The sequence below is a fragment of the Musa acuminata genome, chromosome BXJ2-9, assembly GCF_036884655.1.
Source record: "Musa acuminata AAA Group cultivar baxijiao chromosome BXJ2-9, Cavendish_Baxijiao_AAA, whole genome shotgun sequence".
NCBI lineage: Eukaryota > Viridiplantae > Streptophyta > Magnoliopsida > Zingiberales > Musaceae > Musa > Musa acuminata.
Window position 1 is genome coordinate 12849990 of NC_088346.1, and position 16978 is coordinate 12866967.

The window sequence follows — 16978 nt, forward strand, 5'->3', positions numbered from 1 at the left end:
CTATAAATGATAAAAATATTTCTTATAAATAATACCCCATAATTATATTATCCTAAGTCATATTAGTAGCTTTTAGTTAGATAATTCTTAGAGATATAAGTTATAAATAATATCCATAAAAATTTTATTAATATAATTTATGAAAAATAATTTAATAATTTAATAATAATAAAATAATTATCATAATAAATAATGAATATTAATTAGGATAAAGGAAAACTCATATGACAACTATAATCAGGGGTAATTATAGATTGTCCCTTATAATTAACTATGATGAGCATTTCGATCCTTATACTTTAAAAAATAGCATTGAGATCCTTGCACTTACGAAAGTGAAATATTTAACCCAAATTCTCCTCACGTCATTAACTTCGTTGATAAAAAAATAACATATGTTGTTATGTGTAAAAAGGGCACGAATGGAAAGAATAAAAAAATAATTTTATTATCTTTTAAAGTATTAATTTCTCGCTTGCGGTGTGAGGCTTTCATGGAAATCGCTTTCCTCCCCTTCGGTTGCGTTGCGGAGAGCAGACCAATGATAACGTCAATGGTGCACGAGGCTGGTTCTCTAGTAGAAGGTGACTCCATGATACTGTAAACTATGAGACCTCGGTCCTCTTCTGCTCTTCTTCACTTGCCGTTGTTGTCGCCATTGCAATAGGAGGTTGGCCTCCAACTTTACCAAACCATCCGTCATTACCTTTCGGAAGCCAACAACATTAGTTGAAAGGCGAGGAGGAGAATGAGTCCATGGCTACATGAGGCTGAATCACAACAACCCTACGACTAAAGGGAACAACTACCGTGTGGTGATGCTAAGCTCCGATGAGATGCATCCCTCTTCCTCAGCCTCATCATCATCAATAATTGGCTGGATGGGATGAACGACGACATCAAAATAAAAGATGGAGGCAACATCATTGGAGAAGCGTGTGTCTTCTACTAGTCATAGGTGCCTTGCAAATCAATCACGTGAGTGATGACATGTATGACTTAACACACAGTCTTTTTGCTTATTTTATTTTGACATTTTATCACTTTATATTGATTGTTGCATAAACACATGTATATATTGTGATGTCCTTGGATCTGTACAATAGGAATCAGATCATGATGAGATCATGATAATGAGACCGATTCCCCTTTAAACACAAACCCTAAATAATCCCGGTCATATGTTACTCGAGAGATATATTGAGATAATTGGATATACTAGTGTACTGTATACCCGTCCATATGATGGATGTAGCTAGCCTCATAGCTGCACCTGTGGGGACACTAAGGATACAATAAAAATGCTCATTGGAGAATGAGTTCACTGATTAATCTGCTTATGGGATGCTGGATGGTTGATGATGCTTTATTGTCAGACAACGATTCCGTAGTCCTAGTGGCGTATCTGGTCCTAAGATTTGAGACACCAAAATATCCTGTATTAGTACTTCATTCTTTAATACCAGACTTATAGGTCCGAAGGTTCAAGATCTAGCACCGTCGACCATCGGGAGTGGTAGCCAACCTTATGATAATTATTGAGTGTCGATAGAGGATTATCCACTCTCGGTATTATAAGAGGAATATCTCATGTGTCATTGCTCAAATAAATACCTAGCCAGGGTCATTCGGATTGAGAGAGAAAGAGTTCTCCAAGAGAATCCGATTAGAGCGAGACTCGAGTAGAAACCATATGAGTCTAACAACGCCATGTCCGATATACGATCTCTAGGATATTAGGTTAATAATGGACTATATGTACATAGTGACCGAGGACAGATAGGTTTAATGAATTAAATCGACTTGTGTCGTCTAGGGACAACGACGTAGTGGTATAGTACGTCCGTAATTGATGAGTCGAGTGAATTATTATAAAGATAATAATTCATCTATCTAGAAGGAGTTTTGATAGGTGTGACTCATGACCAGCTCGATATTGGGCCTAGGGGGTCACACACATGTGGTAGACGTTACGATGAGTAGATGATCACCGTATCTTATTCCATGATTGGTGATCCATAGATCATGAAACAAAGACAAGAGAAAAGGTTCAACTCACAAGTGTTAATGTAGCTTCAGCTAGTTGATCTTGCTAACTCACCTTAGTTCTGTCTGTACAATTGCTTATTGACTTCCTTGATACAAATCTTCAGAAGCGATCAGGATACCAGATCATTCAACTGTATAGTTTTGATGCCCTTTGTCATGATTCCATTGTTCTATTTACACAATCTGTTTCAGTCTTCTGAAATTTTCACATTCCAAATGGTATTTAGATGTTCGATTTCATCCAGCAACTGCAGATGCATAATAGTTGGGTGCAAGCGAATTTTGAACTCTCTTTTAATCATACACCACCTGTAAATGAAATAATGGATTAGCTATTCAACTTGATCTATCAGAAAAGTGAGTTGGAACATGATTGTCAGATATCTAATTTTAGAATAAAAAGATTGTGATATAGCAGACGGCAAAAGGCACACACACAGCTAAAGACACTCATGAACCACAGAACTCGAGAAATCTAACTTAATTCAGATGGATGCTTGTATCATATGAAACATCTATACGTATCTATGATGGAAATAAAAAAAAGCTATCAAAATCATTTTTGTATGTGAATTGATTTAGTGATTTTAGTTTCACTAGCATGGGGGGTACAATGTGCCACCAGTGCATGCCGTTGGTATTCACATGTCCATCCCATTAGGTACGAATCCTGTGCCTAGCATGAATCATGTTTCTAGTACCGTACATGTCGATCACTATGGTTCATCATGGTCGCTTTGGTCAGAACGTGCCACTTATGCTTAAATAGTATTATGCTGCACAATATTCCCAGATCTGAACATACATCCGGGAATATATGTTCTGACTTCTACTTTGTATGAGGAATAAGTGTCAGATAAGTCTTTCTATCTTTTACTTCTCAATCTTTCCTCAACATAAATAAATGCCTAGAAATTGGTCATTATGCAACTAAATTATGTTTGAGAGCTGTCGCTACTTATTTTATGCAATTTCTTTAGCAAATGAGTGCAAATTCTTAATACTTTATGCTAATGCATTTACTTGGAAATTTGTTCTTGAAGCCTCCTACAGTTGGTCAATTGTGTGAGGATGAATATAGTAAAATCAAAAGGGAATGGCATTGAGAAATCCTTGTCCATCGAAGAGCGGAAAGCTAAGGTAAGTGTGCTTTGTGAATGCTTTTGTTTTTCAATCTGTTGTTTACTTTATTGTGACTTAAAATATCTCAAATGCGTATACTATGTAGTCTATAGCACCTATGACTACCGTAATCTTTTTCAACATCCAGTATTCCTTCTGATGAGAAAATTGGTCATGTGTCCTGCCATTTAGATAAATGAAGTTCGTGAAATCTTGGGTCCAATGGTCAATATGCTTCCAAACTTCTGTTCAGATGCTTCGGTATCGAGGTATCTACGTGCAAGAAACTGGAATGTGGAAAGGGCAAGTAAGATGCTGAAGGAATCTCTGAAGTGGAGATTGGAATATAAGCCAGAAACCATTCGCTGGGTATGCATATATTTCTTTTTGTAAAGATGTGCCAGTCTAGCTAAAGTGCTCATCTGGTCTACAAAGTTACTTCAAGAACCTGATAAATCATGAAAATTAACTTCAATCCTCCACAGAGTAGAAATAACCTACTTAAGATTACCATGAGGAATATATTGACTAAAGTACTATAATTATCAGATATATTTCTGGAAAGAAACTAAGTAATTTAATGAGAATACTGTAACAAAATATACCTCAATGTTCATTGAATCTTATAATGGAAGCTTGAGTGAAATGCAAATTGTGTTAAGGAACTTTGACATGTGACTTGAAATGATAAATAAACTAAACAAATTTAAGATTACTAACCCATGTTCATACTTTTTCACATGATACCAATGAAACTCCCTTTCCATCTTCTAGGAGGATGTTGCTCATGAAGCTGAGACTGGAAAAATCTACAGGGCTGACTACCTTGACAAAAATGGAAGAGCTGTTCTTGTTATGAGGCCTGGATTTCAGGTTCGAGTAGCCAAAGTAACATATTTTTGAGTATTCAATTTTAGATTTCATTGTTTAGATCTTGATGCGATATGAAAACTTGAGCAGAATACTAGCTCAAGTGAAGGACAAATCAGATACCTGGTCTACTGTATGGAGAATGCCATTTTCAATTTAGCAGCAAATCAGGAGCAAATGGTGTGGCTCATAGATTTTCAAGGCTGGACTATGGCAAGTGTATCAGTAAAAGTGACTCGTGAAACAGCTCATATTTTGCAGGACTACTATCCCGAAAGGCTGGGACTGGGAATCCTGTATAATCCTCCAAGGATTTTTGAATCATTTTGGAAGGTATGGCCTTAATTTCACATGCTATATCATCCACAAAACCTACTTTTCTTGGAGTAAACTAACAAAAACAAAATCATAGATTATCCAAAAGTGATGCTAGAACAAAAAAAATCATATACCTCTGATTTTTTGTCTCTAAATAACATATAAATATATGTGTGTATATAATACATATATGTCTATTTAATGCATTTGGATGAAATTTAACAGCTTTACATCTTTTAGATTTCCTTATGTGTAAAAGTTTATTTCTGCCTCTTCTCCTATTTTGCAGATGGTGAAGCCCTTTCTTGAGCATAAGACTCACAAAAAGGTGAAATTTGTTTACTCTGATAACACGGAGAGTCAGAAAATAATGACTGACCTCTTCGAAATGGACAAACTGGAATCTGCATTCGGGGGCCATAATCCAGCCGGGTTTGATCTCAACAAGTATGATGAAAAGATGAAAGAGGATGATCAGAAGATGTCTGCTTTCATGGAATCAGCTTCTTCTGTCTTCTTCCAAGAACAAGCCCATGTTTCTGTTCTCCAACCAGAGTTCTCAGTAACCAAACATCAGTTAGAATCCTCATCTGATTCATCTCCCTCGAGTGATGCTGAATCTCCCAGAAGAGTAGATACCAAGATTTCATCAGCAAACGAGATGAAAGAACAACTGAACTGCAAGGACACCACAATTGCTGAATCAGGGGTTTCACATCCGCTGATCCATATGAATGACTTTGCATAAATGATGTAATGTCTCTTCTTTGTTTAGTGCAGCTGTGTGCATAAAATCAGAATAAAGTATATCCTCTGGCAACAGAATTCTATTTTCACAAAATTTCCCAATATAAGAGATTAGGCAAGCAATACGAAGGGCAGCTTTTGGTTGGTGTGCTGGCAAGTAAAAGGTACAATTATAGGTTGGCATTAGACCCTATTTTCCCTTTGTATTGTGAATTTTTGAAAAGTTGGCAGATAAAAACCATATCACCAGTAAACAACATTGCAATTGAGATTGATGAATATGCATGGATCTCAATTTACTCATGTAACTGGACAGTTTTTTCTTATAAAGTTCCATGTTTTGTAGAACAGAGATTTGAACATGGTATTGTCTTATGCACATATTTTGCATTTGCTAATCTATGTTCATCTGAAACCACCTCACTGTGAGGCTTGGCCTCTGTGAGACCAAATTTAGACACTCCAAACAAGAACAAGTTGACTTGACAGTCCCTGATTTCTGTGAAGCATTTTTGCACAGTTTGGACAGTTCAGAAAAGACCAAGTTGACTCAATTCAACTCCTAACCATTTTTCTGTTCCTTTCAAACGCATCCAATGTAATCATCCCAATGAATCAAGTCAGTCAATCAAACGAATTATATCCAGAAACATAGTTCCAAACTAGTTTTTACTAGAAATTCAGCCTCTAAACCCATCGAATATTAAGTCCAAGAAAATTTCCATTAAGACCAACAATAGACTTAGTTCAACCAAAAGCCTAACCTGAACTTGTAACAACCTAATTCAATCTGGGTCAGAAGTTTAATCAATGATAGTAAAAATGATTATAGGCCACTGAAGACATGCTCAATGCCAATAATCTCTGCAAAATATGCATAGTGGCTAATGAAGGTATGGGTGTGTATTTGGCACGACAAAACAAGAACACGCCGGAAGGTATATCACCACAACTTTAGCTTGACAAGTAAACAAAAACGATGCTTTCGAGAGCTTTATTGCACATATGCCTGTTATGAAATGCACCTCACAAATGCATATTTTCTGTCAGTTGTATGAAGCTCTCACAGTACATTGACTAATTTGCTCAAAAGATGATGAAAGATGTCGCACTACATTCTAAGACTTTCCAATTCATGATACAACGAAACAAAGCTCAAGAAATACACAGTACAAATGAGTTTCCTTCGTGATAATACGAGGTAATTGATCGTTTCAAAACTTATGTGCCTCTATTTGCCAAGAATCAGAGCTAAATCTCATCTAAGTTCAAAAAATTGATAACACCACCAGAATGCATCTTCTGGAGTGGCTCTAAACAAATTTTTTTCTCATTGCAACGACATGCAATATAACAATTTTGCTCAGTCAAATTTCTTGATATATTGAAAAATCATAATCAATTCAAAACTTCTTACACCGTGAATGGATGACAATGTAAAGAATTATGATTATCAAAATTTGAAAAGGAAAAGAGAGAGTCCATCAATGAATATGATCCTTCGTAAATATTACATATATTGTACCAATGTTGGGGAAGTCCTAGACAGGATAGTTGCACAAAGAAATTTACAACTATTCACCATTAGTGTACCAATGTTGAAACTCCAAATGCCATTAACAGCCTCTAAAAATATTACATATATTCCTAAAAATTAGTAGTTTTTCTATTTGTCCCTTTAAATTTAAGTTCTCAATTATAGAGAATGTTTGTCTATTATTTTATCCTTGTCATATATTAAAGCATGTGTTATGTATTTTTAAAATTTTAATATTTTTAAAATTGACCAGTAGCCATGGTTAATAGTGTGCCATTGAATAGCATGTGCTTTCAATCCACAAAGATTACTCACTCACCATGACTTGATTGGAAGCATGCTAACGGGAGTGGCACACATAAAGAATCTATATATTTAAAGATATTTATATATAAGGTCTAAACATTTAGATGGATATGTATGATAGTTTAAATTTTGAAGAAACAAATATATTATTTCCAAACTTTGAAAGGATAGATCTGTCAAAGCCCTAAGATAGAAAGTGTAACATTATACCCCTAGTTTCACCCATATCTTATATGCATGATTAAAGTATGATACCACATTTTAAATTTTCATTATTATTATTGATATGAATGCAACGGAAAATAGATAATCATAAAATAGATAATCGTGTACACAATATTATTATTGATATTTAGTAAGTATGCTATCTTACTAAATAAAATGACAAGGTTTCTCATAGACACAATATTTTTGACACCTATACATAATTATAACATCTAACCAAAAGAAAACCCAAATATAACATGATTAAAATTTATACATATAAAATGTCCATAGGCCATCGTCCATATTTACAGTGGTATGGGCTTGCATGTGCTCACTTCCCTATCCAATCACTTGGGTGGGATACTAATATCCTTATCTGCAAAATAGGGTCTATAATGAGTAATCACTCAGTAAATACAAACCTTTATAGCTTTATTCAGGTGAGCATACATCATTTCATGTATATCATATTTTAAAATCATCATAAGACAATTAACAGTAAACACCTCATCCTGTGATTTCTTTAGCAAGCATAACCACCTCATCCTATAATTTCTTTAGTAAGCATAACCATACAACATAGTATACGTATAATAAGGACATAAAATTCTATATCGGAATAATTCGAAATGCTTATATGCATACGTAGGAAACATAAAAAAATCATGGACTTCTATATCTCATATTATAACATATACATACACTCCCACCCCACGCTATCGTAATATATACATACACTCCCACACCATACTGTCACGGACTTAGCTGGTTTTGCCTAAGTCGTGCGGCACCCTTGCGTGTCCGTCCGCAAAGGTCAGCCTCCCCGAAGCCTCCCATTGTCCCTTAGGACCAACAAAAGAGAGAACGGGCTAGAGAGAACGCCTCAATCGGGATCCACAAGCAAACATCTCCGAAAAACACTTCATAGGCAATGCAAATTACAAACAGACTTTACAAGCTCTGAACAGTGGCACCACAAAGGGTAAAATGGTCCATTACAGACCGAAAATCTCTCGCACGTGTCCACATGACACAACCTTTATTTACAAGCCTAAAGAGGCCACCAACCCAACTAAAATGAGACTATTAAGCCTTCGGCCGCCCCTCTACATACTGTACAAGGCATGAACATGCCAAAAGACACGGACATACATAAGCATTACATCAAACATCCTGTTTCGAAGTTTGTTCGTGACATTCTCCCCCACTTATTCCTTCGACGTCCTCGTTGAAGCCTTTGTGAACACTGTAACTCCTTGCCTTTGCTGAGTCTTCAATCTTCCGCTCTAGCTACAATGCGCCTCTTGGCTTCCAGCTGCTCTTCGCCGTTGTTTTTGAGTAGTCGAACCTTTGATCCGCCATGCTGCTTCAACTCACCAATGACTCTGACTCTGGTGTGGGGTTGGCTGAGTTGTGTTGATCCTTGTTGATTCCTACGGATCCCCCAGATGAAGGAAAAGACCATCCTTACTGCGCCAGTCTCTCAAATTCCTCATGCTGCTTGAACTGGGTGGATGCTTGTTGGAGCTTTTAACGAGCATCGTCTCACAAACTGCTGAAGTTTTAGGTCCTTCCTCCACAAAATTTGCTCATTGACTCTTCTTTCACTTAGTTGTCACATCTAAGTAGGTTCGCATCACTTCCGCTTTCGATTGACATTTCGTTGGGAAATGAAGCGGACAATCTACTCTCAGTACCACTGATCACCATTGGTGAGGATTTGACAACTATTGTCTTCCATTATCTTCGAAGGGTCTTTGAACTTATGCAGAGCTCCTCTGCTGGATAGATAAGAGAATTGGGGTACTCGGTTTCGCATTGCCACGGGACTATGTCGTGTGTATCGCATTGCCACGAACTGTTCCACCACGATCCGCTGCACAATGTCGCCTCCTGGTGACATCTCCATTGCATTCGGATCCTTGTGGAATAAACTCGAATTGTGAACCCTCCAAGTGTGGCCTCTGCCAATACATCGCAGGGTCTCCTCCACCTTCGATTTTGTTCGCTCCTTTGGCAATCGACCTTCATCCACCCACTCTTGGGTCACACCTAGATGAAGCACCGCTCTAAGACAGTCCGTCGCCTAGTAGCTCCCGAAGTCCACCGACTTCACTGTAATTTGTGCAATATTGTCTGGATCCTGGGCCTCTGCCCCTACCAGCACAATCTCCGCTGCGCACCGCTTCCTTCATGACAACTTGAATGGCAACACTATGGCATATTCTTCAAGAGTACCCGCCTCTGCGTCCTCTTGCCCCGTGCTAAGGCCTTCTGAACCCAACTTCGCCTCCGCAAATTGAGTTGCCTTAGTTCCTCCATCAAATGCTCCTCCGAGATAAGGTGCATGTGCCCAGAAGCTCCCTTCGTCTTTGGCACCATGCAAGATGAGTCCGCTTCGTCAGAATGAAGGACCCATGGAACAACATGATCATACTCTTGCCTCTGCAAGAGTTCATGTCCTTGACCTCTGTCTAAGGAAAGCACTGTGCCTCTGCTCCATGTTCCAACTTATATGCTGGCTCCCTTCATGCGGCTTGAGTACTTCGCCAAGTTACACCCAAGTTGCTCCACTCCTCGTTTTTGCATTGAGTCGATGGTGGCCCTCGCGCCCACCATTCCACGGGTCAGCCCTCCCTTGAGTCCGATCTCCACATCGACTCCAAGTGTGCCTTCATTTAAGTTGCTTTGGGTCGCTCCCCCACTTGATCTCGCAATGCATCCTCCAATGCATTCTCTCAAGCGAGATCATGCGACAACTCCTCGCCGCTTGATCAGTCCATCGAGCTTCGTGGAGTTGTTGTTTGTTGAGGTACTCCTCCTCAACATGTGAGGTTCGTCTCACATGATTCTCCCTCTGGAGAGCCGGGACTTATCCCTCCTGGATAACTGTCCCATTAGAGCAACATCTCTCTTCGTTTCGGAGACCACCATCCCCTTGGACTACTCCGATCTGCTGAACAAACTGTGCATTGTTCTGCCTCCTGCAAATGCACTTGCTAGATTGCGACTCCACGTCAATACAGCCCCCGCTGCACCACTCAAGGCCTAGCAACATGCTGAACTCATTGCACACTTCAGCCTCCTACGGACGTATCCTTCACATGCCGAAGAGAAAGTTTCAATGCTCCATGGCGTCGAGTTACGGTTGCCTTGGGATGGCCACGAACATTCCATCGTCCGCATACAAGCCCATGCATGAGTACCAAATTCTTCGAGTTAGCAATTCCCCTCACCTCTGTGAGCTTTGCATAACTCTTTTGGTCGTTGAGCAACTCATTCCACCTTGGATAGTCTCATCCTTTACCAAGCGCCTCGCTTGCCTTGAGCACCATCAAGTATGGTTGTCAACGTTGAGCCGTAGCTCAAACTCAGCCATCCCAACCTTTGTGCGCTCCACATTCATCCAAGCTTGCCTGTTCTCGTGGTGCCTCTTGCGTGAAGGGTTGGCCATTCCTTTGAATGCCAATCTCAGATGCCCGCTCCTCTAAGCGACTCCTTTTCCCTACATCTCCATGCCCGTTTTCCCCCAAACGGTCGTGCGTGTGCTGACTGCCCTCAACGCAGCCTCGCTAGGTCCCCAACGTTTGCATGCTAAGTGTTTCTATGAGTGCTTGTCCCGCTCTGATACCATCTGTCACGGACTTAGCTGGTTTTGCCTAATTCGTGCGGCACCCTTGCGTGTCCGTCCGCAAAGGTCAGCCTCCCCGAAGCCTCCCATTGTCCCTTAGAACCAACAAAAGAGAGAACGGGCTAGAGAGAACGCCTCAATCGGGATCCACAAGCAAACATCTCCGAAAAACACTTCATAGGCAATGCAAATTACAAACAGACTTTACAAGCTCTGAAAAGTGGCACCACAAAGGGTAAAATGGTCCATTACAGACCGAAAATCTCTTGCACGTGTCCACATTACACAACCTTTTTTTACAAGCCTAAAGAGGCCACCAACCCAACTAAAATGGGACTATTAAGCCTTCGGCCGCCCCTTTACATGCTGTACAAGACATGAACATGCCAAAAGACACGGACATACATAAGCATTATATCAAACATCCTGTTTCGAAGTTTGTCCGTGACAATACGTCATAATATATACATATACTCCCACATTGCACGTCATAATATATACATGCACTTCTATATCATATATTATAATACATACGTGTACTCCCACACTACACGTCATAATGCATACGTGCACTCCTATATCGCAAGTCATATATGTATATTGCACATCGAAACATATTCTTGTACTCCCACACCGCACGTGATCATATAAACTTGCATATAAGACATTTTTATCACAATTCACATATTTTTATGCTTACAAGATATATACATTTATATTTAGGTCATGATGATCATATCATTCAAAACATACTTTTCAAAATACATTATGCATATGATAATATATACGATCAGTATTTTACCATGAATTAAGCTTATACTTACCTAATTTAACTCAAAAAATGAATATGCTAGTGAAAGGTCACGTTTCTTAATGATCGAGTGTACTAGGGAGCGATAAACCTTTCTTCTTTCTTAGAGCTAGGGTGTCTTGGTCTCCATGAGAAAAACTGAGAGGATCACTTGAGGTCTATGGTTCAATCCCATTAAACCTCCTATTAAGTTTTCTTTTCTTTTATCTTTTTTTTCTATTTTTCTTCCTTTCTTTTCCTTTCTTTCATTCTTTTTTTTCTTTCTTTTATTCTCGGAGATCTATGTCTTTCCTCCTTTCTTCTTCTTCCTCTTTTCTTTTTCTTTTCCTTCTTTATTCTCTTTTTTTTCTCTAATCTCACAATCGAATGCTTCTATCTTCTCTTCCTTCTCTTCTCTTCTACAGACACAAACTTATCTTCCTTTTCCTCTCTCCTTTCTCCCTTCTCTTTTTCTCTATTCTTCCCTTCTCTCCCATTGACGCAGTCTCTGTTTTCCTCGCAAGGCAAAGGCTGTTAAGAGATGCATGGGAGATGGGAAGAAACCCCCCTCCCCTCCCTTTTTTGTCTTTTAACCTTTTGTTATTTAATCCTTATAATATCTATATTTATAAATAGATCCTAGAAAGATAAAAATATTATATTCTTTCCTCTAAATAAAAAGTTTAGTCCTATAAACTTCACATATCTAATCCTGAAATTAATCAAGATTGATATATATTCATGTCATCAATCTTATCATAATATCGCTTATGACTTAATATCTTAAAACTTATATAAAAACTCAAGACATTATCCATATCAAAGATTGATTCTCAAATATAAATATTTCTGCTCTATACTAAATAACTAAGATAACTTCAATTATCAAAAGCCCTCAAAAATATCTTTGAAACTAATACTTTCCATTAGACCTCGAAGCATTGCTTGATACAATAAATTATAACCAACTTCAAATCTCATGATAACTTTGCTTAAGAAAAATTTTAAAATAATAATATATAATCTGAAAATTTTATTCATGTCTTTATATATCCATATAAGTCAATTTGAGCCAATTTGAGCCAAATTTAGTTTGACAACAATACCATGTTTTAATCTAAATTCATTCTTCAATCTCACATATGTATCTTAGCATTTTTATATCACACTTTTCTTTAATTTACAACTCCATTGAATTTTTTATTATTTTATCCATGCTTGAGTAGCTTATTATTTTCTACATACATAAGGTCTAAAACATAAACTTCCTTACTTTAATTGTATTCAAACTCATTCAAGTCTTAATATTCACTTAAGGCTGATTAAAATTCAATCGTAACTTCTAGTCACTATATGCATACTTATTACCATAACTTAACCTCATATTTAAGTTTGCTAGTATACCTTGGGTTATTGCACTATATTTAACATAAACATTAATATTAATACATGCTTAGCCAATATTTCGTAGAATACTGAGAATGATATTTTTGGAAAGTATGTACTTCAATCTTCAAAGTCGAAAACATGAGCATATTATTTATCATATTTATGAAATATAGACATCACAAATCATATCATAAAGTGAGAGTAACATATACATATTATTTATGCTTCTATTGACATGCTAGTTGTAATTCAATATATGTAAGACTTGAGTACTAAAAGAAAAATAAAGAAACAAAAGATTGGTAGATCATATAAAGCAACAATACAAACCTTCATATCAGTTTCCTAATTTTTGTGCTGGGGCCTTCGCAAATCCTAGCTTAGACTGTAGAGTTCTCACCAATTTCTCTACGGGGGACATGCTGTATCTTGTGCCAATCACCTCCACCTACTTGACATCTTTGTTCTAGAGTTGGGCATCCGCCAATGGCCAAGTGCTGCAGTGAGGCAGACATTCATTCCTCTGGCAAAGATGTGAGGTTGCCACAAGATTGTAGTCGAAGATCTTTGAGCGAGGCTGGCAGTCCCTCTCCAGCCAAGGAAGAAAATGCATGACATTGAGATATTTCCAAAGTTACAAGAGAAACAAGATGCTGAGAAGAAAGTGAAACAAAATTGTCACAGTGGTCAATCTTCAGTTTCCTAAGGGACGTCAGGTCTTGAAGGTGCTCTCTTGTTATAGATCCAAGTCGTGGAAATTGGGAAATGGTCAGAGAAGAAAGAGAGGTGAACTGATGAATCGATTCAATTATTTCAAGTCCACATTTTGTGAGCACCAATTGTTGAAGAGACGAAAGCATAGGTAGAGTAGATAATGCTGGACATTCTCTAATCTCAATGTCTACAAGCGAGTTTGGAAGTTGTGGAAGTTGTAGTAAGTTGGAGCAGTCTGATATGACCAGCTTTCTGAGGCAAGGCATTTCATCTTGTACTAATTCAAACCCCCTCTCAAGATTCTTCAAATTTGATATGGTGATCATCTCCAATGATGGAAATCCTGCAAAATTACCATCACCAGAAAGTGAACCGAGGTCTGTGACTGTGTGCAGTCCTTCCAAGAACAGACGTTTGAGATTCCTCAACCTTCCTACAGGTGGGAGCCTCTCCGATCTTTCACAACCATAAAGTCTTAATGTTTCCAAATTCATGGACTGGTCTCCAAGCCAGCTCGGGAATTCAGCACCTTTGTAATTTTCTATCCATAGGTGTTTGAGGTTGCTATTTGGGCAGAGCTGTTCGATCACATCCCTTCCACCTCCACTTTGTGAAGCAGGGCTTCTGCAGTTAGTCCATCGCAGAATCATAGTTTCGAGATGTTGTTTGGTACCTAAACTGGCCTCCATGGCATCCCTCACATCAACAATTTCAAGCTTTGAGATGCAAATTTCTCCTCGAAGTTTCAAGCCCTTCAGTTCACTTATCCCGCATCCGCTCTCCGAGGAAACTGAGAACCTTGAAAGAGTATGCAGAGAAGTCAATCTGCCAAGTCCTGGTGGCATAACAACATCACTCCATCTATGTCTACAGTTTTCCCAATCTAGACGCAGACCCAGATATCGTAGATTAATTAAGTTGCTCATGCCTCTGGGTAGCTCCACAAGCTTCTTACAGTCACCAAGTTCTAGCAGTTGCAGATTGTAGAGGCTGCACAATGATTCAGGCAACCTCTCAATTTGAGTACCTAAAAGGTTAAGGTACCTCAGGTGAATAAGATTTCCAATCGAATCTGGCAATTCTGTCAACTCATTTCTCCTCAAATCTAACACCCTTAGACATCTTAGGTTCGTGTAAAGATCACGCGGCACCTGCTTTGTGGGAGTGCCATTTTCACCGAGCAATATAAATGTTCTAAGTTTCTTATTCTGATATAACTTCTGAAATATTGGAAGCTCCATGGGGAAGTTACATGACAATGCATAGCGTGCATTCTCAGATTCACTGAATGATGCATCATTCTCGATTCTTAGACATTCATGTGCAGAAACAGATTGTGCTAGTTCATGAATTAGGCCAGGCATTTTGTACTTCTGTTTCTGGTGGTGACGACCATTACAACCCTGGAAAAATGACCATCGGAGCAGAGAATCAAAGTACCTATACCCAATATATTCTGCTGATCTGCAGTCCCTAGGTTTGGCTAAGCCCACTGCGACCCAGAACTCTACCAATTCCTCTTTGTCGAACTCATAACCATTAGGAAATATGGAACAGAATGCAAAGCACTGCTTCAGATGCAAGGGCAAATAGTCATAGCTTACCTTTAATGTCGACAAGATGCCATGCGCTTCGTCTTCTGGATCTGGTATGTCGCTGAGGATACTCCTCCACTCTTCAGTTCTGGAGTACAAGAGGCCACCGATCGAGATAATTGCCAAGGGCGAACCATGGCATCTTCTCACAATTTCTCTACCAACGTCATGATCGGTAGGTGCTTGTCGGAATGCGTAGCTGCAGAACAGGAGCCAGCTATCGTTTTCACCCAGCCCATTCAACCATATTATGGACGAAGGGCGTGGGCGCATGTATGTCAGAACCTGCTCACTCCGGGCGGTGACCAGGACTCTGCTACCTTCGCCTCCGACCATCAGAGGAGCCTGCAACGTGTCCCAGAACGAAAGGTCGTTGTTGCACAAACCATCAAGCACGAGCAAGAACTTCTTTCCGAGGACCAGCTCCCGAAGCTTACGCTGCAGCAAATCCAAGCTCAAACCACAGCAACTCTTTTCGGTGATCGATTTAATGATCTCTTTTGTGATCCTACACACGTCGAAATCGCGCGAAACACCAACCCAGATCTTCAAAAAAGAAGATCTTTCGATTTCCTCGTCGCTGAAGACAAGCCTGGCCAGAGTTGTCTTCCCGATTCCTCCTGGTCCGATGATGGCAACGACAGGCACACTTCTCCCCTCTCTTTGGGAAGAATTAGGGGCGCCACTCACACCGCCGCCCTGCCTCAAATGCATCAAAATCTCTTTTTTTTCCTCCTCCAAGCCCAAAACTTGATAGTCGCCACGAAGCGAGCCAGTATGTTGAGGAGTTTGTTGTGTGCTGTCTTGTTGTCTCCTCCTCGATTCTCCCTCTCTTAACTGGAAATCATTCCTGCGCTGCTTGATCTCCTCAAACTTTTCCTTGATCTCCTTGATCTTTACCGAGATCGTCCTTTGACGGTAGACCCAAGTGAGACAAGGAGGAAAAATGTCCCACGGCCGCCTCCTTTTCCGGGAGCCAGGGGAGAGACGAGCCTTCTCCAGCTTGGCGATATCGAGGCCGATCTGGAACTCGTCGACGAGGTCCTCGACGTCAAAGGCGAAGTCTTTGAGGTCGGAGAGCCATTCGCGGACGGTTTGGTCCTCGATGAAGCGGGTCTCTTCGGCGTCCTTGAGGATGGCGCTGATGTGCTCGCGGTCGCGGCGGAGCTTGTCGATGTCAGCCTCCACGTTGAGGAGGGCCTTGTGGTTGGCCCAGACCCACTGCAGGCCGTTGACGCCGCCCTCCACGGCCTTCTCGGCGATCTTATCAACGACAGGGCCAACGCCGGTGGCGAGAGAGAAGAGCTGCATAACGGTGGCCCACCGCGCCATTTCAATGGAGCTCCTGAAGCAATGTTAGCAATGGAAGGGGGTGAGAGAGAGAGAGAGAGAGAGAGAAGACGATACCATCTCGGAAAGTCAAGTCAACGGAACATGATACCATTTCATTTGTTTTTCATTCCCCTCTTTCTTTGACCGATTTTTCTGAAAATATCTCTCTTTTTGTTTTTCTAAGATAACGCCCCGTTTTCTTTTTTTTTTCTCCCGCAAATAGCATCCTATTTTTTTAGTTTAAAAAATATTCTTTCTTTTTCTCCGCCCCACCAATGTCGTCGATGCTTCCTCACTTCTCACATTTGACTTGTTACATCGCTCGTCATAATCATTATTTTTTTATACCATTGTTTACAATAAGGTTGTCC

At 39.6% G+C, this 16978-nt stretch overlaps 2 protein-coding genes across 3 annotated transcripts; one reads left to right on the plus strand and one right to left on the minus strand.

Moving 5' to 3' along the window:
• Positions 1-2047: 2047 nt before the first annotated feature.
• LOC103998194 (putative disease resistance protein RGA3) lies at positions 2048-16703 on the minus strand. 2 transcript variants are annotated; one of them, XM_065125856.1, is made up of 3 exons: positions 13297-16703; positions 4739-5037; positions 2048-2358 (listed from the first exon to the last, which is right to left on the minus strand). In XM_065125856.1, the coding sequence occupies exon 1, from the start codon at positions 16605-16607 to the stop codon at positions 13482-13484; it is 3126 nt and encodes a 1041-aa protein (XP_064981928.1). In that variant the 5' UTR covers positions 16608-16703; the 3' UTR covers positions 2048-2358; positions 4739-5037; positions 13297-13481. The 2 variants fall into 2 exon arrangements, with proteins under 2 accessions (XP_064981928.1, XP_064981929.1); XM_065125857.1 differs by lacking the exons at positions 2048-2358; positions 4739-5037 and adding an exon at positions 7367-7532.
• LOC135623197 (uncharacterized) lies at positions 2352-5454 on the plus strand. Its single transcript, XM_065125858.1, has 4 exons — positions 2352-3189; positions 3364-3540; positions 3946-4044; positions 4132-5454. The coding sequence occupies exons 1-4, from the start codon at positions 3121-3123 to the stop codon at positions 4384-4386; spliced, it is 600 nt and encodes a 199-aa protein (XP_064981930.1). The 5' UTR covers positions 2352-3120; the 3' UTR covers positions 4387-5454.
• Positions 16704-16978: the final 275 nt, after the last annotated feature.

What these genes read in the sequence shown, in the direction of transcription:
- LOC135623197 (XM_065125858.1), top strand. Translation starts at nt 3,121, where the DNA reads ATGAATATAGTAAAATCAAAAGGGAATGGCATTGAGAAATCCTTGTCC. An exon ending in TCGAAGAGCGGAAAGCTAAG is followed by an intron (nt 3,190 to 3,363) that starts GTAAGTGTGCTT and finishes CCTGCCATTTAG; the next exon opens with ATAAATGAAGTTCGTGAAAT. An exon ending in TTATGAGGCCTGGATTTCAG is followed by an intron (nt 4,045 to 4,131) that starts GTTCGAGTAGCC and finishes AAACTTGAGCAG; the next exon opens with AATACTAGCTCAAGTGAAGG.
- LOC103998194 (XM_065125856.1), bottom strand. Translation starts at nt 16,607, where the DNA reads ATGGCGCGGTGGGCCACCGTTATGCAGCTCTTCTCTCTCGCCACCGGC.